Below are 24,952 nucleotides of genomic sequence, written 5' to 3' on the forward strand. Positions count from 1 at the left end.
GGACGGGAGCGGTGTTCGGGACTTACAGTTGTTGGTGAAGCCGCTCAGTTGGCTCCGTTTGCCGCTAGAGGACTCGAGCGTGGAGCTCGTGGCCGGCGACATCTGTATGTCGCTGCCCGAGGCCAGGTGGGGGACGTCGTAGTGGTGCTCCGAGACGGACCTCGTCACCGATGTCGCCGGCGTCGTGTAGGGGTACTCGTAGCAAGGCGGAACGGTCTGAGTCAAGTCTGGCTGGAGGCTTAACGACTTCTTATCGTGCTCCGGAAAAAATTCCGGATGGTAATCTGAAACATTTACGACTTTAATAAGCAGATCTCGGCTGTAAAACGGCGTTTTTTAAGTGAACACCGTATTCCGAGGCGAGTTACTTTGTGCCAGTTTATTGCGTACTTAGTAGGTGTTTTAGTGTGGCGATAATCATAAATGGGTGGCTTTCGGATGGCTTCTCTTAAGTGAAAATTGCGTGGCCGGGACGCGTTAACTGCATGCGCCGAAGTAATTCTCCTATTAATTTCGTTTTAAGACCGGCGCTTTTTTCGAATTTGAAAAACCGGCGTGAAGCCGATGGATGCGGTACAAATAAAAATCCGAGTGGTGCAGCCTCTGTCGGCACCATCAATAGCTATTTTGGGCGTTATGCTTCATGGTAAAACAAGCCATTAACTGCTGCCCATGTTTGTTTTCCATGAGCACTGACATTTCGAAAACATGTGAGCACTCTCCTGGAGCACCAGTCGTAAAATCGACGATTTGGAAACATCGTTAATCTTGAAGATGTCTAAATTGTAACTCTAGAACTATTTTAACGTCGCCGACCCCCTATTTAAATTCCCTCCGCTAGTTTTTTTTCTTCTTCTTCTTCGTTAGACCGCCGTCTATTTGTGTGCGCTTCTGTATTTTCGTTCCGGCAGATTAGCGACGTGGAGAAATTGGCGCATCCCACCACAAATGATGAATCGTTCACTCATTGTACTCCGACTTCATCCTCGTGACGGTTTTGTGTTCGTTATCGACGATAATAGAAAAGCGAGCTTGTCGGTATTCGCTAATTGTGGCCCGCATCGGCTAATGCGTTTCTCGTTCGTAACGGTGACAATTTCGGAATTGTCGCAATAGGCCAAATCGAACAGAACACGGATTGTGTGGGCTTTGTGATTCGGAGCGGTTCGCCAACATGGCATATAATTACCGTAATTGCCGACCGAACATCATGCCTCTCAAATATAAAATTAGGACCGGGTTAGCGGCAGACGCCAATTTGGCGGCTAAAATTAAACTAAGTAATTAATTTGGAAATCATTAGTGCCGAATTTCCCCCGCTCTTAATTAGTAGTAACTCGATTCACGTCTGCTTTTGGATCTAGACTGATTTACGCCGTTTGTAAAACAACTTGCCTTCTCTTGTTCCTTTTAATTATTCTCCAGATTTTTTAGGATTTTTTAATACCACCTTAATTTTCTTTTTAATAGTTATTTGTATATCAAGGTCGCGAAATCATTCTTTAACGTACCGAGAGAAAAATTGTTGCCGAGGCCGCGGCCGAGGCGGCACAATCTCGAGGATGTTTAAGCGTTTCGAGGCCAAGGTGTACGCAACTTTTATGATTTTTGAACATTCTACATTTAGATACTGCAAAGTGTCGGAAAAAATCTGTTTTTAGTGAACCACGTGTTTTGTCGTCGTTCAAACTGGATCTAATTTTCCAGAAAATGACGGTCGTAACGTGCCCCCCGGCCCGGAGTCGCTTCATCATTTAGTCGTTTGGGTGAATTAGCCCCGCTTTTTCGACAGCTAACGAAGACCATGTGTCCCCAAAGCATCCTTTACGATCAAAATTCACACGGAACATCTGTCTGATTCTGGACAAGTCTATAAATAATCGACGAGCCGTGTAAGTGATTTAATAAGTGCACTTCTGGTGTAAACATAAATAACAACAGGGGCTCCCATGCATATGCATACACTCCCTAGAGCACACTAATTAAAAAATATGATAAATAAGTGTCCAGTCAATTAAAGAAATGCTCAAAGTTTTATGGGTTTTTTTAACCGTGTCCCAAATGAAAACCACATGTGCAGCACACAAAGGCCGCAGCAGCACCGGTGCCTCCGACGAATTAAATTTAAAGTCTCTCTTGATTGAATAACGGCCCCATCGTCGTCCCCCATCGATCAAGATTTTTGATTGGGACGGTTAATTTTTTCGACGGCGCTTTTACCTCCTGAGCCGCGGAAACATTTAGGATCCCAATTAGTGGTAACGGTGGTTATTAATATTTTCCAGCCAGATAGGTCCTAGGGGTATTTCGAGAGAGTGCGAGCGTGGGCCCGCGCGTGTGTGTGAATCGATTACGTAAACATAGGTTTCGTATTTGATTTCCCTTCTTTATTTGATTTTCATCTGTTTTCTTATTTCACTTCTCGAGACCAGAAAAAAGGTCAATCGAGTTATTTGCTTTTGAACGTGCCCCGACCGGCAAACGTGTTTGTCCCAGTGCCGATAAAAAAAAATACAGAGATATCTGATACAATCTCACCATTAGAGGCCATGTTGTAGAGACTTTGGTGGCGGTTCTTCTTCCAGTACATGCGGGTGAGGAAGAAGGACAACAGCGAGACGAAGAAAATGGCCGCGGTCACGCCGATGTAGAGGGCTATGTCGTTTTTCGTGTCCTGGAAGTTCGCTGGAACAATCGATTATAATAATTAACAGGTGGAACAGTTTCCATCCGGCCGTAACGAAATTAATGGCAGTGCACGAAACGGCGTTTGACCTAATAAACTAACTATACAAATATCCGCTAAACTCTCCAAGTACAAGCTAAACGCATTACAACGTCGAGTTTCGGGTCAGCAAAACAGTGCCGAGGGCTCTCGAAAGCTCCCAATTTACAAGCAAAGTGCTGAAAAACAGATGCTCGGTTAATTAATGAGCCCCCGCATTACGACGGCGAAGTCGTCATTACCCGATTGCTCTCTTTTAATTAATCGGGAAGTGACGCGGTTTTGTCGCTTTTATACATTTTTAATCGATAGAGAGGAGGAGGTTTTTCTCACCGAGACTTTTGCTCGAGAAAGCGGTGTCGCCAGTTGTTTATCTTTGAAAAACATGTTTACAATCGACTATTTATTTGCTCTAATCGTACAACTTTGCTGCAAGAATTTAATCAAAGACGTAGGATTGCCAAGAAAAATGTCCACCGGTTAGTTTTCTGTGTTGATAAAAAACACGAGAAATTTGTTATGGCAATATTGTGCACCGAGTGAATTTTACTTGATCGTTTCGCCTGAGTAGCAGAAAGATATTGAACCCATTTCGCGAATATATTTATATTTTTCTAATCGTTAAACGTTACAATACAAAGTTCGTCGGAGGAAAAAAATCGACGATCTTCCTCCTTCTTTCTCATCATAAAAGATGAACAATTTGTTACCTGTTTGTACTGTATCCAATCTTTCGCGCTTTTCAGAGTATGTATCGCAGGAGTTGAATGAATGAATGAAATGTTGGCTAATGTTATCTAATGGATCGTTGAGACTTGTGGGCAGAATGTGATCCTTACAAGGAAGGTTACCTTGCCGCACCCCCAAAACCTAGGTTGATTTTTGCATATTTGGTACAGTTGGTTGCGAAAAAAACGGGACAATACCTATCAAATGATTTTTAAAAATGCATTGAATTTTGACAATAATTCTAACCTACCTCTTGTAATAAGGTTTCACACTATGAAAAAATGGTAAAAATGTGTCAATTTTATTCTGACAGTTCCCGTTTTTTTTTTTGCAACAACTGTACAGTAATTGAGCAAAGTTCACCTGCAGAAAGTTGAGTCGTTTAGTGTTTGTTTCAAAAACATATTTGCTAACTATTTATTACCTCTAATGTTCAGTTTTAGAACAGAAATTTCATCAGAGATGAAATATTGACGGTACTGTCAATATGTCAATATTGTCTATTGCCTGACGGAGTGATAATTGCACTTGTTTGTAAAGTTGATGAAATTATGATTTTATTTGTGAGTTTCTTAGAACTTGTTGATTTCAGACGGAAAATAATAAACGTCCTCGTTGATATATCTAAAGTTTTATTATTTAAAAAATACTTTCACAGCGTTGTATTTTTAGGCGAGGAATGTTAGAATTAGGTTAGAAAAATATGATCAAAGAGTTATGAGAAATAAAGGATTCATTTAATGAGTCGTAAAATTCATAGTAATAAACTGAAGATTAAAAGTGACTCACATGAATAAAAGACTGTTGCAGAACTTTGAGTATATCAAGTATCCTAATTAATTTGGTAATATTCGTCAATTAGTGGTTAATCAAGATGGCGTCAGTTTTATAGATAAAAGCTTAATTAATAGAAGTGATTTCAGAAAAATGTCACAAAATATTCAGTTGTAATACGACGAGTAGTCAATGTTATACCGATTATTTTTGTGGTGGTGTTATGAATGTCAACGGTGCTGGGATATGAATTTGACGAGTGCGTTAGCACGAGTCAAATTTGGAAGCGCCGTTGATATGAGTAACACCATCGCAAAAATGATCTGCATAACATTGACTACGAGTCGTATTTGGAGCACTATTTAATGAATTAAATTCCTAAAATTTCTTTCAGTTTTTCAAATTGTACAGTGGGGAGCACGGAATTTCGCACGCCAATTTGTACGTCATTAAAAAAAAACTATCTAGTCTAAGCTTTATTGTCATTATAATCAATAATGAGGTGGGATACGCATGATATATGTGATCATGACTGATGTTTCACCTAAACTGTCACGAAACTGCCGCCAGTATCTCATTTTAATAAAATTAAGTCAGTGAAATGTCCAATGTGTGCGAAATTCCGTGCTCGCCACTGTACACTTCAATTTGTTAGAAAATAATATTTTTGTGTTCGTTTTTCGCTGCAAAAAAAATGTTTAATGAAGATTTTGTAACCATGGAAATCACTAAAATTAAGTTTGTTTCATTGGTTAATGAAATGACAGATGAATTAAATAGTCACTGTTATCAACATAACCGAAAGAAATTCTAAGGAAATCATTTCCACAAGCACAAGATTCTGGCTTAATAACGTTTGACAGAAGAGAGCTTCCAGCCATCTACCTATCGATTACTGTTTGTTGTTACAACTACAATTAATCGTTCTTTTGTGTTGTATCTCACAAAGGAGTTCCATTTACTCATGACCATTTATCATTAATTTTAGTTTCAAATTACCACAAAATCGCTTAAAATAAAAAAATATATGACAAAATAAAAAGTAAAGTAGACGATTCTTGGACACTCGATCGAGTGTCTATCTTAAATACACACTGATCCAGGTAGCGCCACCGGAATCCAATCGTACTCAAGTCTGGAGTTAGACGAGTCATATTTTCCAAATTTCTCGGTTTTTGCTGCCAATGACAAAATAATTTCAAAAGTTCACAGTAAACAATCAATTAAATTTTTTACTTTTAATTTTGTTTAGCCATTTGTCAAATATATTAGTGTACCCACATATTATTATCGATTACAGCCCATGAAGTAATAAATGTGAATAAGTCATGGAAAATGAACGTAATTAGTAATTACCTAACAGTTGGTGCATATAATCCATGTAATATTTCATTGAAGTGGAAAATAGTATATTACGCTACAAGTTTAGTAAGTTCAAGGTTCGAGGAACGATTCTTTCGGAGACTGACTTGTAGCGGTGTTATATTTCATAACCGCACTGACCTTTTTTGTTTTTTATGCCATAAGTGACATAGAGCTTTTAACAATATTCTTGCGTTTAACTGCAGGAAGTAATTATGCCGCTATCATGCTTTCAATGACGAGTGGTGCGATCTTATCAATCCTATCTCTTGGTGCCTAGTTCACATGTTGCATAAAAAATTGTTGCATATATGTGAGAAAAACGGCCTATTCTGACAATCTCTGGGAAATATCACTGCGTTGCGTACGAATATAAATCACGAACGCCGGTACCACCGTCATAAATAATACGCATTATTTTTAGATAAAAGTAACGGAACCGTTGATCGTTCGGGCGGTAACTTTAGATTTCTCGAGCCGAAAATACGAACCGAGAAATAACAATAAGTAACATCGTCGCGGCTAGTCTTTTGGTCAATAAAAACCACCATCGTTGACACGTATAATCTCGTATTACCCACAAAAATAGGATTTTTTCTTCGATCTCTCCGACGACGTTTACCGAAAATAAATATTGTTTCAGTCAACGCGAGCCTTTTAAAATACAGCAGATTAGGTCGCAATCACTCAACCACATGTTATGACTAGGAGACGAAATCTCGTGATGATGATGATGATGTTAATAAATCGCCGAGTAAATTTAACCGTGAGACGTGAAAAAATCCTGTCGGTCGATGACGGAATGAATGAATGACGGGGAACGGTACATACGAGTACTCTCCCGTGTTACACGGTAACGAGACGGATAAAAACACCGTAGGTACTATAAATTACGAGTCGCGGCGGTCTTTTTGCCAACATATTCTCTGAAATAGACAATAAGATCGATCGAGCGGATTGATCTATGGTGCAGCAGGAACCCTGCTGCGGCTTATTATAGAGCAGCTGTTTAAGTGATTCGAGGGATTTATGCGGCAAGATCGAGATTGTGCGGTTTAGAAGACGTGAATTACATTTTATGGCGCAGTCGGAGAGGGGCGCGAGACGCTTATTTGTCCCGTTTATTCAAAATAGCTGCATCGCTAATTCCGTTCGGCAATCAAGGCGTAGAAGACATCGTCGAAGAAGAGGTCGTTCGCGATTGGTCAGCGGAAACGATGAATGGTCCTCAGATATCCGTCCGATACATGTGCTTAATGGCGTCCTAAGAAGATTGCGCTCCTCGTGCGGAATTGCTCCGTCTAACGAATAGTTTGAATGATGATTGTGCGAGGGGCACTTTGATGTCGTCTGCTCGACTCGCTTCCTATGCCACAAAGCCCACCGCCTACAGAATTCATGTTTATTACCCGATAATGGATATCCGATGCCGCGTGGTTTGCTTTGCATTACTGCTACAAGAGGGCTGGTGGTTATTAATGGAGAATCTCGGAAGTTTGCCTAAAATGAGACTTCCTCGCTTTCGTCGACTGACAGGGAATAAACTAGCAGGCAAAAGTTCGGGAGTGCCTCGGTGCACCCCAAAACTGTATCGATTCGGGGATTTTCACTATTTAGCGTGGTGGCGGATTTTGCTGTTTGCTCTTCGTCGAATGCGAAGATTATAAAGTAACAAAAGTCGATTTGAATGCAGACACGACACTGATGGAATAAATCGATCGGATGCGCTCGATGTCTGTTTAAGAAATCTATTCGTCTGTTTATACTGAGTTTATTCAAATTTGATATTTAAATAGCGGGCAGATGGAATACTGAATCACGGTGATGGAGGCGTCGCTGCTTAAATTATTTATCTACATATATTTACACACTACGCGTAATGAAATATGTATTAAGAAGAAATGAGTATTTTTTTCAACTTGGAATAGTTTATTAGCATCGACCTTTTATTGAGTTGACCAAGAATATTTTCTGTCGGTGAATCCGCGAAATCCAATTTCGCGGCCGTTGCTTTTAACATTTGATACATTAACAGTCTCGAGGTTGGTTTGCCTCGGTCGCAAGCGGCCTCGGTGACAATTGTTCTCTCAGTACGTTAAAGAATGATTTCGCAGCCTTGATATACAAATAAGTATCTAATATTATACGCACCCAAATTCACTTACCAAAATTCATAATTTGAAAAAACCTACTGTAAAAAAGCACCGACTGAAGTGTTTTTTTTTTTTTAATGGAAAATATTTGTTCTAGTAAGGATTCAATTGATTTATTCATTAAACCATTCATTCATTTGTTTTTTCCTTTACGATAGCTTCTGCAAAAAAAGCACCGATTGTAATGTTTCTTTGTGGAACATATTCGTTTCAGTAAGCATTCAATTTATTCATTCATTAAGCGTTCATTCATTAATACGAGTATTTTCCTTCACGATAACTAGTACAAGACACCACCGATTGTAATATTTCCTTGTGGAAAAGATTTATTTTAGAAGGGATTTCATTGATTCTTTTTTTTTAATATTCACTCATTTTCAATTTATACGCTTTTTGATTTGCGACTACATGAAAGAAATTACAATTAATTATAAGCTGGATAATTTTTCTATTTTAAGGTATTCTTTATTTTGATCATTTTATACATATGTACACAAATCCATCTATAATTTGGAATACTTCTTAAAATTGCATGTTTGTATAAAATAATCTAATCAAATATTATTCGAGGTTTGAATTATTAACGATTAATTTACTCTTGCACAGCGACTTAAATCGTGAAAATTTGATAATAAATATCGTTCAGCACTGCATGTTTCAATACTTGACAAATTTGATACTGATTTCGTTGTTGTGCAACAAGTTATGTTTTTTGATTTTCTTATACAGCCTGTTCCAGTACTACCTCCCCATAAAAAACAGGCATGTGCCGATAACAAAAGAGACTCCAAGATGACTAAAATAAATTTTCCTGTAGCTCACATAACCGAGCTAAAAAGTTTTCAATTTCACCAATCTATTTCTAAAAAATCGGACAGCAAAAATAATTAAGTACCTATTGATATCGCAACAAAATTCGAAATGCCGGCAACGCAAAATTGCGGTCATCCTATCTTGATGGTGCTCACCTCTGATTGGTCAAGTTGAGGATGTCTTTTCTCGATTATCGCTCGGGATAGGACTTTTTTTTTAAATTCAGATTATCACATTTACCCTAATACTCCCTTTTTTCTCTGGGAAGGCAGTTCTGGGACACCCTGTATATTCAGGTTTAGATTTTATTTTTGATTTTTTTCTTCTCATTTGATAATGTAACAACTATTAAACTAAATTGATTGAAAAATCGCAATAAAATGAAACATTATAAAAGTTTCATTTGTTTCTCAGTTAACTTTTTGTGTGGAATTTACATTTGACATTTATTTTCTTGTTCAATCACTATCGATTTTTTTATCATCCTTACAACATTCATTGCATCTCAAATGTTCTACGTTTTTTTGAAATTTAGTCAATAATTTGTGACAATCATTGTCTCAATAAACTTAACATTTTGTTTCAGTAAAATAAAATTTTATTGTTTGTAAAATTTTTTAGAAAGAATACTTTTTAAATTTTGTCACATTACTGTTTTTGGATTTTAAGTTTTAAATAACAGTCTTTCAAATAGTAGTTTATTTGACGAGTGCCAAAAAAGCCCAATTTACACAAGAACGAGTTGAATACAACGTTTTTTTGTTCGACGAGCCCCCCTAAAGGCTCCAAATCACTTAAAATCTTTAAAATTAGTTTGACGTTTCGTTTTGACAACTGGTGACATTTATCAAAATCCGTTCACACAGGAGAAAAAAAAAATCTTATTTCCATTTCTGTGAGTTTTGAAAATCCTTATGCTAATTTTATACTATCTCAGACGAAAATAACCAAGACTTTTCTCTCTAAAATACCCTTCGGTTTAATTAATGATCTACCTGCGTTGCCACCATCAATCTAAATCTAAAACCGTTTTAAAAAGGTAAATATTAATCTACAGCAAATCGAAACGGCCCACAATTTAAATTTATTTGAAATAAGTGTACATTTAGGGCCAGTTTATAGAAAGAGAATTAAATATTTAATTCGAATTAAATTTTAATGCGCGATTAACCCATGACTCCGAAATTTCCATTGGTTCAATCTGATCACGTGTTTAGTTAATCACGCATTTAATTAGGATTAACTTAATTTCACTTCTGTAAACTGGCCCTTAGAGTTTTATTTGTTTGTTTAAACCGTGGCACACAATTAAGGCTAATTCAAAGTTCCTGTTATTATAATTTTATTCTCCTTTCATTCCGTGACGCCAGCTACCACTCGTTAATTTGTTAATTAGTTTTTTATTTGTCGTCTCATTTTATTTGCAAAACGTGTCGAACCGTGGATATCGGCAATTTCTGTCGGTCCGTCTGGTCGAAATTAAAAACCCTCTCTGGAAAAGGATTCGGTCTCTAATGGCGCAAAAGTTAAAGGGTTAAAGCGTACGTTTGTCAAAAGAAATGGACCTATCAAAGGAGATACATCGAGCTGGCAGTGAGGGGGCGGGCGGGCGCTATACGGCGGCGCCAAATCCGGATAGATATCGGAATCGAACGCGAAATTTCGGAAATGTTCATTACGTGACCGAAGGGGTAAGGGAGCCAGTTTTATGCAGCGAACCCCGCCGGCATACGAAATCGTCGTTTGCGCTTAACGCGCTGACCGCCCCCACCGTGCACTACTTAGACATTAAAAGCTCCATTTTTCATTCAATTACGAACTCCCCGAAGTAACTCCCAATGTGTATAATTGAATCACGAACAAACTTGCCGTAATAACCGTGAAGTTCGTGTGTACTTAAAGGCCGAGATTGCAACCCCGCCAGTTTCTACATTTAAATTACGCATCCTAAACTCTATGTCATCACCGGAGCGCAAACGGGGCTATTAGTTAACCTCCAAGGCGCGAACCCTTTACCCGGCCACTGTATTCAGGGTCGGTTTCATTTATTTGCAGGGTGCAGCGCCGTGCGGTCAACCGGAAGTAATATAAGCCCTCGGGCTTGTTTGCCAACTTGAATCTAAACACGGATTGAACGTTCGAAATTCGATTGAGATATTTATGTGTAAATACGGGCACGACGGGGGCATTTCGAGAAGTGGAGCTCTCCCGGAGCATCTCGAAGGAGTTTTATTTTGCAATGCGAGGAACAGGTTGCTTTTATCGCGGATATTCTAATACTTCCGTTGACTTTTAAGCGGCGAGCTTGCCGCCAGCAACAACAGAAATGGTGGATGCGCCGGGATAAGCTAAAAACTCGTGCCGCCGCCGCCGTGTCAGACACATTTTTCAAATAAGATTGTACAGAATTCCAAATTCTTATGCAATATTCATACTTATATTTTATTTATTAGTCTTATTGTTTACTATCCTTTCGCGTTCTTTCTTCCACCATCCAGTTTTGTTTCGTATGCGTCAATAACGATTTCGTCAATTTATCTTTCCAGTAATGTCGATTCTTTGAGTTTATATTTTCTCTTCAAAACACGCACCGATGGTGAAACAACAGGAAGTTTTCGGTTCAGTAGGTTTTCCATTGGAAAAATACTGCTTTCGATATTTTTTTCTGTACAATTCGCTTCACATTAAATAAAATTTAAAAAAACAGCAACAGTCGAAAATCTCGTTCTTGTGCTTTTATTGTTATGAAACAATTACAATAAACAGTACATTCAACTTCTTAATTTTTTTCTTCATTAATTGTAGTACATTTCTACTGTTTTAATTTTACGAACAATTACAAAAAAAAAAATGAAATGTGTGCCTGTCATGTTGTTTAAAAATTCTTTGTAGATTATGATCGACTGTTAAGTTAAGGATTTTTTTATAAAAATGTTATTTTCTACAATGGTTCCGAGTGTCTGGCAGTAACAAACATCGTTAACATCTGGAGAAATGTAAGTAGAGTAGATGAACCCAAATTGCTACGGAGTGCTTCATAATTTTTGAGAAGTTTATCGATCCGTCGATTTTTATTCTTCAAGAAATTGTATGGAATCAAACTGTTTCAATCAAAACAATCTAGGACCAAGTTTATATTATTAGGAAAACTAAAGAACACGAGCTTCCCAGATGGCCAAAAGTTTGTTTGTTATGAATTTGATTGAAATTTATAGGAATAGTTTCCCTTTAAGGATAAGCAAACTTTCCCTTCATTTGTGATCACGTATTGCTAATGTGAGCGTTTAAAGCTTTAAAACAGCTGTTGAGGGTTTACTATTTATTAAATATAGGTATCAAAATCGACCAGGTTAACTGCTTTAACTGGTTAAACTAGTCAAAACAGTCTTATTCAAAATCAAGCTTTCGTATCACTACAGTAGATCATTTACGGAAAAATTATTATTAAATACGTCAGCATTAACCAGTGTGAAATAGTTATTTAGATTACAAATGCGGTAAGCTACATTTTACAGCGCGAGGTTTTTAGATTGAAACACGATCTCTCAGCGGAGTGTTTTAACAAAAACCGAGCGATGTAAAATGCCTACCGTATTAATCTTTTTGGCCGACAACTCGTTTTCCTAAATTTGTTGTAACCAATAATTTTTCAAAACCTGTCAAAGACTGACATTTGATTAATAAAATACCAGAAAGTTATCTATTATACCAATAACTTATATACTTACGATTTATACCACAAGATGGCGCCATCAGAATTCACAATTTTTCAGAAGAAAACATAAATTATGTCCATTTTCGAAAACTGAACGGATCAATGGTAGCGGTATCTTGTTTTAGTATAAATGGACTTTATTTATGATAAGCTAACAGTTTTTTTGGAGGTCCCTGAAAGCTTAAAATTTTCGTGGTATTTTACCACTCCGTGCGGTAAAATGACAGATAGTTTGATTAGTGTGTAAAAATCAATATACCGTAGCTGTTCAAAATGCGTAAACATGTCATTTAGAGTTGAGGAGGCCAAATGCAGTAAAACTTGTTTTAATCGTGTGTACTTCTGTTTTGTTGAAAATATTCTTTTCAGCATTAATCTCGCAAAGCGGCAAAAATGGTGGATGCGCCGGGATGGTTTGAAAACCACCGACGTCCACATTTTAGTCGATAGTGAAACGACAAAGGAACTTTTTTTCTTCGTCACGTTAGATAATAGATGAGCACGAGCTTTATCACGGCCGCATCATTTCCTAAACTAAATGAAAATTGATTGAACGCTGCAGGCCGCTCGATTTTATCTGGGAGCACGTACAAAGAAAAATTACGCCTTAAAACGTCTAATTTTATAATTCCCACTAATTCAGCGTGTTCGTAGGAGATTTTATAAATTACTCATAGACATGGAAAAGCTGTTGCATTCGTCGACCATTAATAACAGTTACAAAGTTCAGCACCAAACCCACTTAGGACGTTATAACTAATGCACGTTGTACCTAGGTTGTTCAATAAATACACGTAATTAGTAGGTGTCAAGACACTTAAATATTCTTGCCGTGTTGACACTCCATTATCCGGAGATTTAAGCTAATCACGTAAAAAACAAACCAGGAGAGGAAATCCGAGCGGTGCACTCGATATCGATCCCGCAAAAAGAACATAAACTAATTTAATAAATAATTTCGATCCCCGTTTAATGTTTCCGCGAAAATCCCGTAATAACGCAGAAAAATCGCGATCTATTTTTGGCGACCCTCGTGATTTATGGCTGCAACCGGCGCGCTGCATGCGTGTTGCAATTAAAAAATAAAAAATTGATCCGCCAAAATCGCGGACTAATCCCGAAATAATTACCCACGAAAGTCCCATAAATAACGACAAACCTGATACACATCAAGAATTAGAAATTCGAGCCGACACATGTGCGGCCCGAGTGCCGAAGGGCGGCGGCTCGTTTAGGGGGCGGCAATTAGCGGGGTCTCCGGGAATGCTGGGAATTCCGGCGGAAATGCCGCCGTGCACTGTCGCAGCCACTCGACGAGGCCTCTCTCCCCCGATCAAGGGTCGAGGGATGATGACATACTTCGTGCAGGCAGCGTTTGACGGAAACTAAAAATTTCCACGTGGAAATTTGTTTTTCGGGGGGATGTGACAATGGCGGCGGCATAATAGAGGCGCCAGTCGATTTAATAACGTTCCGAAGAGATAATTGGTTTCAGGTGGAGGAACGAAGGAAAATGCCTTTTGTCGCGGCCATCGAAAAACGTCGACTTTAAGAAACCCACGGCGACAGTAACAATGTCAAAAGACGCGACTTGGAAACTTCTAAATATAAACGCCCCGTACTTCCCATTGTAAAGGGGGAAAAACCGTGACTTTTTCGAGTGTCTGCGGAAGAAGTGACACCGCGGAAGGCTGCTCGTGACGTCTCTTAAGGGTCCGAGGTGCAGGTTTTGTTAATTGCGCTTTGTGCCACGATCCTCCGCCGCAACAACTCTGTTTAATTAAGAAAGCGTTTTTGTCCTGGCAGCCCCTAATAAATTAATTTCGACGAAAATACAGATGTAATCGGTGCACAACAACTCTCGCAAAAACTTCCCCCTTCGACCGGCGCGATTCGATTCGGGGCCGCAGATCCTTCACTGTTTGACCTGCGTTAAAATCGCGTTATCCATTTTATTATGACAGAGAGATTTACGATTCGGCACGCAGTTCGGTGAATGTAAAACGGACTTAATATATTTATCCGGTCGTATTTATAGAAAGGTGTAAACAGGCTCGACGGTGGTAACACAGTGTATAAGTTGCGGGTCACCGACTACCAACTACTATGCAAATGCAGAAAATAAAACCGACGGCGTGGACAATTCGCCTGTCAAACCGGGAGGAAGTCGCCGTCATCCGCTATAAAAGGACTACACCAGAGGCTTGCACGACACGACGCGAATTAAGCGCGAGTTTGTACAGCACGTGTGTGGTGGCCACTCATCATACTCTTCACAAACCTTTTGTTGTGTCATTTATCTCGAGTGCCGTCACGTGACGTACAAGAGACATTGTCCTAGGACTACGCGGGGATGTGGCACGCACACCGAACCCTCCAACGGTCGAGCCACGACGACGACACTGACGCCAATTTGAAATTCAAATGGGAAATTGTAGTGCTTTCGGTTAACAAATATTTGTTTTGCCGCTTTTACGCGCTTTTGTTAATATCGCGCTTAACGCAAAACTTTCATGCAAAACAGGACCAAAGCAAACAGAACATGTGGTGGCAAAAAAATGAGTCGCTGGGGGTGGTTGACGTCTTTTCGGGTGGGATCACTTTAGTTTTCGACGAACATTTCGGCAGGTTTTTTTTAACAATTTGTCCAATACTGAAAATAACTTGAACTTTTAAAAAAGCCTTCATTGTATTTGATCAAAAATAACTAAGAAGTTAAACGACTGCACGAAGTTCAAGTTAAAGTCGACTCAATAGAAATTAGCGAGGCAAGCTCACTACATGTAGGTACTCGGTATATGCGATCACAGGAAAAAATTCTGGAAAGTGCTAAAATGTCTTCTGTATAGCAAGTAAAGTTGGAAAAGTTATTTAAATATTGAAGTTACAGAAAGATACTTCAAATTTATTCACATGTAAATACAGGGTGTTATCGAAATGCATGTACAGTGAACGCTTTTTAATGATCTAAATAACAGCTGGACTTTGGGATTGATTTCATTAACTCAAAAGTCCTGAATGTTCCATCCATCAAAGAAATCGTTTATAATTTTTAGTCCTAATTTGGCTGTCAACATAATTCCAAAGATTTTCAATTGGGTTTAGATCGAGAGATTGAGACTGTTCCTTTTTAAAAATGCAAAGATTGCTGTTTTTTGGTATTTTTGTTTTATATTCAACGTAGATTCGCCTGACATAAATTGTATGCGCCATTTTTAATATACCCTGTATACATGCATGTGTATATTTATGTATATTTTATTTCCATTTTTTATGTTTCCTAGCAAGATAAGCCCCATATTGTCAAAAAACCTTGCCACTTCCATCTTTAATTATTAAAATGCGGTCGGAATATCCGTCCACCTGTTTACGTTTCAGTTCTTGGACGGTAATAAATCGCCCTTCAACCGCAACCGCCGCACCGCTAACACAACCCGTATGTCCGCCGCTTCCACGATAAATCGCGCCACCTTTAAAAAAATATAATAAACAATTTTTACAGACCGAGCGGCATCCCGTGAGAATCTTCAGCGCTCGTTAAATACCCAGATATATTCCAAGTTGTTAATATATTTGAACCGGGCATTATTTCAACAAAATACGACCCGACGGAGACATCGTAACATAAATCTGAACTTCGCGAGCCTATGCACACAATCGTTATCCGGTTTAGAGTCGATCCGGACTAACCGGAGTACCACGGACCGGTCGAAAGCTCGATCCGGGACCGCGTGCAAACGTAGTGGTGAGGCTCGACATCCACCAGCCAGAGGTGGCTCCAGTTCCAGCACATTTCTCGGCGAAACCTCGGTTGGTTTGGTGGCGTGGACGCGGCTTTACACGTCTTGTTCGTCCGGATTAACGGCTGCATGTAAACGTGGGGCCTCTTACGTCGGACACATGTGTCGAACGGCACGTGAGGGGCTCCCTCGATGGGGCCATTACAGCGTGCGGGGGCCGTCGGGGTCGGGGGTCAACCGGCGTCTCCACGGGGTGCAAATATTGGACCGGCCGAGAAAACCGTGAGATCAGCTGCGCCATCCGTTCCGATCGCTTTTGTGCCGTTTGCTGGCGCGAAAAATTAACATCGCGCTTTAATCACGGTTTACGTCGCCTTTCGACATAAAAGCCCCCCTTTCGAAGGGCGACCGATGAAAAACACGACTTCGACTCGTCTTTTCGCCTTTTTATTTTAGTAATAATGAAAATGGTCGTCTCGGGGTGGGGTGGGGCGGACCCTTCGATAACACAAATCGTTGTTTTCCAGTTTGCCGTCTTATGAAAAAGCCGAGGGCGAAAGTGAAAAAGTGCCATTATACACGAAGAAGCAAAACGACTGAAACCTATTAGTTGTTGTTAGAGACGAACACGTTTTGCAATTTGTTTCCTTCGAACGTTCTCGAAAAATAACCTCGTAATCTGTCCTCATGACATCGGAGGAGAGAAAAAACAAACAATAAATGAACACCCAACGTGAACTGTGATCTTACACGACTCGAAAATACAAATGATCCAAACACTTGTTCCGTTCTTTAAACTGCACGGGTCAATTCTTTCGATTTATTTCACGCCCGCTAAGTATAAATAGGAGGTAACGAACCTACAAATTGGCCCGTTTCGAACGCGTTATTATCAATTTTACAATGTTGGATGTTGTGATTTTACAACGGACATAAATTGGGACTGCACGATAATTAAATAATTTTTATCCATTTTTATTACGCCCGTAAGCGGATTTATGAACAGATAAACGACACAAAAATTGGTTTGTCGGTAATTACGCCCGAAAGCAATCCGACATATTTTAATCCCTCCACACAATGTGACAAAAAATCTATTTGCCGATTTACGCCGCCAGCTAATAATATCAGTTCAAATCAAAGCTCACCGTAGAGAGAAAAATTGTAAAAAAAGTTTCAAGAAGAAAACAACGGAAACAAGACAATAATAGTGAAAAAATATACATATTCTAGAGTTATTTACAGTAAGGGTGAGGAAAGCACTGCTTTCGTTCACGCGAATTGTGTTCGTCCACGAAGCGGAGCTGAGTGCATGATGCAATTCAAATGAACGAAAGCGGCCTTACTCTCAAGTGCTGTATTTGGTTTTGTTCGATACCTTCTTAGAAATCGAGTCTGTAACTTTGTATTCAAAAATTTAGATAAAAATAAATCACATTTTTGGACGGATCTGTTGCTATGTAGAAAAAATAAAATACAAAATAAACAAACTTCGCTAACGTCAATAAAGTGGTGCACATTATGGAAATTGTGAAAATAGATGGTGAAGAGTTATCAGAAAGAATTGGAAAATTTACGAGTGAATGAAAACCAGTGAGTGAAAGACAGTGAGCGAAAAAAGATGAGCGAAAGAGAAACCTTCACACACTGGTAAACTTCGTCCAGCGAGAGATTGGGAGATTTTAAATTTTATTAAATTAACCCAACACTGGAAAATGCACTAGAATACATTAATTAGAACATAAGTTCAGGGCAAAAATGTTACTGCTTGAAGGATATATTTCATATTTTACGTGCGCGATTTTTATGTCAACCACTCTCTCGCTGGACAAACGATAATTATGGATAAAGACTCACTTTCTAGGGAGGTATCGAGCAAAGTAATTTTTTATCCAACATGTATCAGTTCTCTTTTGGAAGTGGAAAATTGAGACGTACGAGAGCAGCGAATATTTTTTATTACAAATTAATTTTATATTTTCTTCTTTTCTGTATAGTATAGCGGGTACTGAACTACTAAGTAAATGAGCAACCAGGAAGAAGTTTACACCACGTAACACAACAGAAGGAGATTGTCCTTAAAAATAACAAATGCTTTAAATTATGCAGCCAAATCTCTCCATGTCGAGCTTTTTACCGAACGAAATAACCGAGTGATAAAATTTTAAAATTTGATCGAAACGTTTGCGGTGGTTTTTGCAACTGCTTGCGCCCCCACATTATGGAATTTCACGTATGGCCATTCTGGGCCCATTATTTGTACAATTAATTTGGTCATTTTTGGGGATGGGATGTGACGGCACAGGGGTGCGAACACGTGGGAGGTTTCCGTACCCGGAAAAAGTGTCCATTGTTCGAAATGATCCGGAGAATTGGCGGGACCACCGGAGGGGCGTACTGAACATTTCCAGGGCTGTCACGGGCAACCTACGGCCAACTTGATGCATTAGCTTGTACAGTGAAAAAAACCAGAAAAAGGCAAACCCACTAAATACCTGAACGGGAGATCGATCGGTGGTGGTGGTGACGGTGCACACGAAAAAGAAATACTCGAATCCGACCCTGTCCGGACGCACGAGTGGGCATCGAGCTCCTAGTTTTATTGGTCCGGGGTCAATAGGGTGATTATGTATCGATTAGTCTGAAGAGGCTATTAATTAGGAGCAGTCGTTTTCCGTGAGGGGTGGATTTTTTTAAGCGGTTCCTATTGTGGCGGGGTGAATTTTCAATTGGTTAATTTTAGAGTATTTACACGATGCCCCCGGTCCGGGGGTCCTAATTTGACGATTTATCGCGGGGCTGTGTCCAACGTTCGATCTCTTCATGCGCCACCGTCAATTACCCGAAGAGGGCAAGTGGTCATGATAGCGGGGATGATTCATAGTCTCAACTAACGGAAAACTACTCGAGTAAATCCCCGGCTTAATCATTTCGTGGTGGACGTTTTCCATTCCGAGAACCGGCGAAGATGCTTTTTCCGCCGGTGATTCACCATTTTCTTTTCCTCTTTATCATCGTCCTCCAGTTCGGCGCCTCGTAAAACCCAACGGTGGTAATTTTATTCCCGCGGTAACGAAACCTACCGGATTGTTATTATTTTGCACATCAGAAATTTTACGTCGCTCGCGACAACGTTAAATCCCGCGCGAAGAGATTTATGGACGCGGGGACGCGGCCCGACCTCTTCTTAATCAAAGTTAATGTCGCATTTTTAGGGGATTAGGTGAGCATCCCCGGATTACGTTTTTTACAGATCAAAGGCGGTCTTTCAAGGAAATAAAATTAACATATCGGGTGCGCTCCCAGTTAAAAAAAGAATTTATTATCAGCGGGGTTAATTGCTTTTAGACGTTCTGCCGGCAAAAAGGGAACGGAAAAATCGGTCGCAGGAAGAGTGGACGCTTTGGAAATGCTCTTCGGCTATCTCGTCGGATTTGGATGGCGACGTCGAATAATTATTTACGAGTCCGACGCGGGATCGGTTATTAAAAGGTTTTAGCAGCGTACGAAAAGCGCGTAATAAAAAAGTAATAAAAAGGAGGAGAATTAGGGAACACAATGAGTTCCCTCACAATAAACGCCATAATAATAAATAATCAGAAGACAGCCCCTGCGCTTCCTGTGTCTGCAGTCTCTCGCAACTTCCGGCAGTAGGTACTCGTGTTTTATTTCTGGTTACATTTGGGAGTTTTTATCGTCGAATCCGGACTTTTATTAAAAATTTAATCATCCCCGGCTTAAGTTCCTATTAATTTCGTTCCGAGTATTCTAAATCATTTCGTCCTGATCCACCTGAAGTGGTGAAACAGCGAAAGGGCCGAAACCGTGCCAAATGCACTGCCTGCTCCAAACTCGCCGACACTAATTAAAATGCCCGGTACGCACGTAAGCGCACGTTGAAAACTGAAATCACTCTTACTGAAAGTTTGCTTCATTAAAGCGGCTTTAAATACGCCGTCCCCGCACACAGTCAGATGTATGGAACGTGTTTCTGTTTAACAAATAATCAAAGGACTTCTCGAGTCGGAGCCTTCAAACGATTCGGACGCAAACAACCGACTAAACTTCTGCCTTACGTGCCAATTACCACCCGGAATTGTCTAATTACTTATCAAAATTCAACAGGATGAGGCGCCACGAAAAAAATTATAATGCGAGGGACGGCCGAGACACGACTGTCATTCCAAAGGATGAGCCACACACGGTTTCCTCCACAGGTAAAAAAATAGGAGCGAAGCTGAGTACGTTTAGGTGATGTAAAATCGGCACTGGCAAGTTCTTATTTTACTGTAGTGATCTACCTTCAAGATCTGGAATTGTGCGTTATGCAGATAACGTTTTCTGCTTACGGGGAAAACATCTGTTCGTAGAATGAACAATTATATTAAAAAGAGGGCACGGTATCGAGGCCGGGTTTCCTGATCATTACCAATATTTCTATTAAGTACTGATAATTCCTCCGAAAGCACAATTTTTGAAGTGAAAATTTGTTTAGGCGCACCACACGGGCAGTTACTGTGTTTTCAATTTGGTTGTAGGTCGTAAAATTTTATGGTACTTTCAGTTAAAGATCTTGCGGGGCTTATAAATCCTAGTTTACCACTAGCAGGTAATATTTTAAGCAGGGTTGTATTGTACATTTTGTATATTTGCATTGTACGGCACGCGCCGCTTCCCAACCTTTTCAAACCCAACCATTGTGCCCGTTAATCGCTCATAATATGCAATAAAATTTTACGACCTACAACCAAATTGAGAATACAATAGTTTCATGCGAGACGTTCAAATCGTCAGTCTCGACTATGCGACACGCTCAATCGTCACGCTCAAATCGTCAGGCTCGGGCCGAAGAACAACGAAAGCGACACGGTAAAATTTTGTCGGTCCGTGTATTTTGTGTGCCATCATCGTACGTGGAAAATAAATCTGCAAATGTTGTTGGTCTAGAAATAACTGTAAATCGAGTCAATTCCGGGGTGTCTGGTTCGGCCTCTCGAATTTCCAAAAAGACGCCACGGCGAGGGTGGCGGGCGCCCTGGATCCCGCCCCGGCTCCGGCCACCGGAAGCGAGTTCTGCAATTAACATGAGAGTTTGGAGCACGTGCCGGGCTTCACGGTGTTTGTTGTGACGAAGCCCACTCTCGCAGTACGATCAAACGCAACCCGCATGGTTGTAGTAAACGAGGAACGAGCAACAAGCACCGCGATAACGGTGGAACTTTGGAAGGGTGGATGTATAACCGGCACTGATAACATCTCGGGCAGTGCGTGAAGCGTTTACCTACACGGCGTGTTAGTGCCGGGGCCCGCACAACTTTTATTTTACGGCCGTTGCTGAACACGTCGTCCGTGGAATTGAATAAATGGATAATTTCTTTGCCGCACACGTCTCGTATCGAGGAAAAATTTCGGACGTGGGGGTGTAAAATCGAACGAGCCTCGAAAATCGACCCGATTTTTATCATCATGATTTTTCGGTTTCGGGTCCATTACTGTGCGACCGAATGTGGGGGATTTTTTTTTCGTTTTCATGGATTCCCCATTTGGGAGAGAGGGTTCACGATTTCGGCATTAATATCGCGAGCGTTTCGTGTTCGAGGGTGCAGACTCTCCAGATTTTCACGTTCACGAAGTTTTCCATCGCGAAAGATCTGATAAAGAAATTAAATTTTCATAAAGTCAGCTGTGTTCGATGAATTGAATTTTTTTTAGTTGACACATTTCGATCAATCACAGAATATCAGTTTGCTTCCAAGCAAAACAAAACAAAACATGTAAACATGGATTTGTATCAACTATTAAAATGACGTTTACTTTAACGACCGTTGTTAAAAGCAACGGCCGCGAAATTTTCATTTCGCGTACGGTTGCACAAAAAATATTTTCTTTTAAATTTATTTCATAGAACTTCGGAATATGTACAACCGTCCGTAAAAAAAGGACGATTCGAAGGTATGTATTTTTATGTTCGTATTCGGATTACGAAGTGTTGGTATTGAGAAATTTTTATCTGCTTCTCTTTGGCTAATTCTGGACATAAGAAGAGTGTGCGTACAAAAAATGTCCGTGAATAGAGTGTAGGTGTCTATAATGGGACGTTTTGATGTATTTATTGTATACTTATCAGTATCACATTCTTAATAAATGTAAATACAAGCGAATGTCTTTAAAAAAATTGTAAGCCTTTTTTTTCTCAGCAGGAAAATAATTGTACAACAACAATGGAAATTACTATTCCGGTTCGCAGTGTCTTGGGTCTGAAAGGTCTTCACTTTTATGAGAAGTATCGTAAATATGCGGCTTCAAGGAGGTCTATTATTATTGTGATTGTTAAGTCCTGTTGTCAAGAGGAATTGATTACTTTATCGTAAATCATGTAATAAACTGCCACAGCAATAATGAATTATATTTTTTAAATCAGCAGCAAGGCACAGCAATCAGATGCAATAATAGAATGAGTACAACAATTACATGATTATTAAAAGGTAAATGATAAAGTAAATGAAAAAAAAGTGAATTATTTTTAATATGTAGTTGTTTGTGTGTTTCTGGGCGAGGCGCAGCCGAGGCTTGAAAATAGGCGAGGACAAAAGGCACTTTTTGGCACAGGTGCACATTAAATTTTTTAGGCGACCGTTCGAACTACAAAGCAAAAGACATCATGGGAAAAATTACAAATTTATTTTGTATGTACCTTTTTCAAATAAATAAATTTATTAATAACATATTAACAATTTTTTTATAGTACAATTGCGGAATTAAAATTTCGGGCAGTATTGTCATTTTTATACTGTAAACTCTAAAACAACCTTTACGTTAATATAACCTCATTTTTTACTCTTGTCATGTTTTTGTCATGTTGATTTATTTACATTAAAAAATAGTGATTTGTGGCATAATAACGGGTAGGCAGCAGGTGAAAGCGATGATTTCATTACACCCATTGCAATTAACTGAAGACCCAAAATTCAAAAACTGACTGCCTGACCGACACAGAAAAGTTTAATTTTTGAATGTCAGTCATGATGACAATAAAAGGTGGTTTACAAAGATTTTGTTGAAATGACAGAAAAATGCTGTCCGAAGTTTTGATTCCGCGACTGTACTTGGTATCAGCTTGCGAAATTCACTATTTGCAATACAATAACTTATTTCCATAATTTATGGTGACAGGACAATTATCGGTTTTGTCGGTTTCGTTGCTAACGTACTAAACAGACCAACAAATGGCACCACGGTCAGCGTCCGAAAAAGAGTTACTTTTCGTCCGCTTGTCAGTACGTAAAATTACTGTTTTAAAATATATTTCATGGTGTTTCTGCATCTTTTTGGAATTCTGTTTTCGGTGTCGTTACTTTCTTCCTTTTATTACCACAACTGTCATCGATTTTTCCAAGTTTGGGTCACGATTTCCACAAACGAAAAAATAATCTGTTCGTCACATTACAACAATTTACTAGTTATATTTATTTATACGGGAGCAAGTTCGTATAATTTGATAAAATGCAGGTAAAAACGGAGGCAGAGTAGAACATTGCCGTCGCGTTTACCGTATTTTGGCGCGTATCCCACCCCAAAAATTCATATAAAAACATAATAAAACGCCAGCGGCACAGCCAGAACGAAATTATTTATCGGCGTAATGGCCACGTGACATGATCCAATATTAAAACAAAACGAATTCACGGTAGGAAGTGGCAGAATAAGTCACCCCGAATGTGACACCTCGAAGATATTCCTGCAAATTTACCAAGGTGTTGTTGTCACGCGAAATGCGAAGCGGCCCCTACGATCTCTTTAATATTCGACGCGGTTCCCATTGAGGATTTGTTATTTCTAGTGTACGTTGTGAAAACACCGTGTCTCTCTGATGTCGCTCCAAATTGACTTAAATGTTTGTGGAGCGGTACTCGCCCGTGCCCTGTGAAAATAACACGTGTTGAACGGTTACAACAACAAGCTGGACCGTCTTTCGTTAACTTTAAATAAATAATTGATATCGGCGGCGGAGGAAACCGCACCGCTCGCTCAAGACCGTCTCAGATTCGGGAGATGTTTGTTTGTTGTATTTTATCGGTCGGAGTTTGCAGCTTTATTTTGTGGTGACATTTCCTCTTCTGGACTTACTCCAAAAGGCGGACGTTTTTGCCGAAAACGCCCCAGACAAAGCTGCTCTTTTTGGTATTTGTCCAAGCTGCAATAAGTTCGCTTTCGAAGGGCTCTTATCGAGATTAAGCCGCGCTCTGGACAAATGAGCCGCTTTTGCGGTAATCATAAAAAATAGTTATTTGTATATCAAGGATGCGAAATCGTACTTTGACGTACCGAGAGAAAAATTGTCGCCGAGGCCGTTTAGGCCGAGGCAAGACAATCCTAAGGTCGCCAAAGGATTTTGCAGCCACGGTGTACACAACATTTTGTGTACAACCGAAAATTTGTAATTATAAAATGAACAAGTAAAATTTCCTTCACTGTCAATAAAAATAAAGTCGGCCTGCATGTCGCCACGTCGCTATGGAAACGACATAAATAAAACAATTCCAAAATGTCCGAAGAAAATTACGATGTTTTAGTTCCGTGTACTCATCCAGAGTTAAAAAAATATTATAAATTGTGCAGTGTCGCATTTGAAACCTGAAAAATCGAAACGGCAATATGAAAAATGTTACAGTGACTTTGAGACTGATGTAACAAGAAGAATGTGAAAACCGTGTCGGATAATGTTGTACTGGCTTACCTATTTATTGGAATTTATTTATTGTGGAAGGTAAATGTTAAGTTCTGTTATGCTAGGTTGTATCATCTGCTCCTTTTTAGGTTTTTTTAATCGTGGAAATATCAGGAGCCGTGCAAAGACACAAATAAACCAAAATGTCTGTTGATGACATTCAGGAAATATTACGAGATATTTCTCTTTTTGATCGGTGAAAAATTAACCAAA

The 24,952-nt window shown here is 39.5% G+C and overlaps 1 protein-coding gene across 6 annotated transcripts in view; it reads right to left on the reverse strand.

Moving 5' to 3' along the window:
* Positions 1 to 24,952, reverse strand: part of unc-5 — a 156,531-nt gene that overhangs the window by 2,183 nt on the left and 129,396 nt on the right. For all 6 annotated transcript variants that reach the window (XM_069047147.1, XM_069047148.1, XM_069047149.1 and 3 more), the window contains 2 exons: positions 2,539 to 2,685; positions 27 to 284 (listed from right to left, as the gene is read on the reverse strand). In XM_069047147.1, the coding sequence (XP_068903248.1) occupies positions 27 to 284; positions 2,539 to 2,685 (405 nt within the window). The remainder of the gene's footprint in view (positions 1 to 26; positions 285 to 2,538; positions 2,686 to 24,952) is intronic.

This window comes from Tenebrio molitor, chromosome 5 (genome assembly GCF_963966145.1).
Source record: "Tenebrio molitor chromosome 5, icTenMoli1.1, whole genome shotgun sequence".
Classification (NCBI taxonomy): Eukaryota; Metazoa; Arthropoda; class Insecta; order Coleoptera; family Tenebrionidae; genus Tenebrio; species Tenebrio molitor.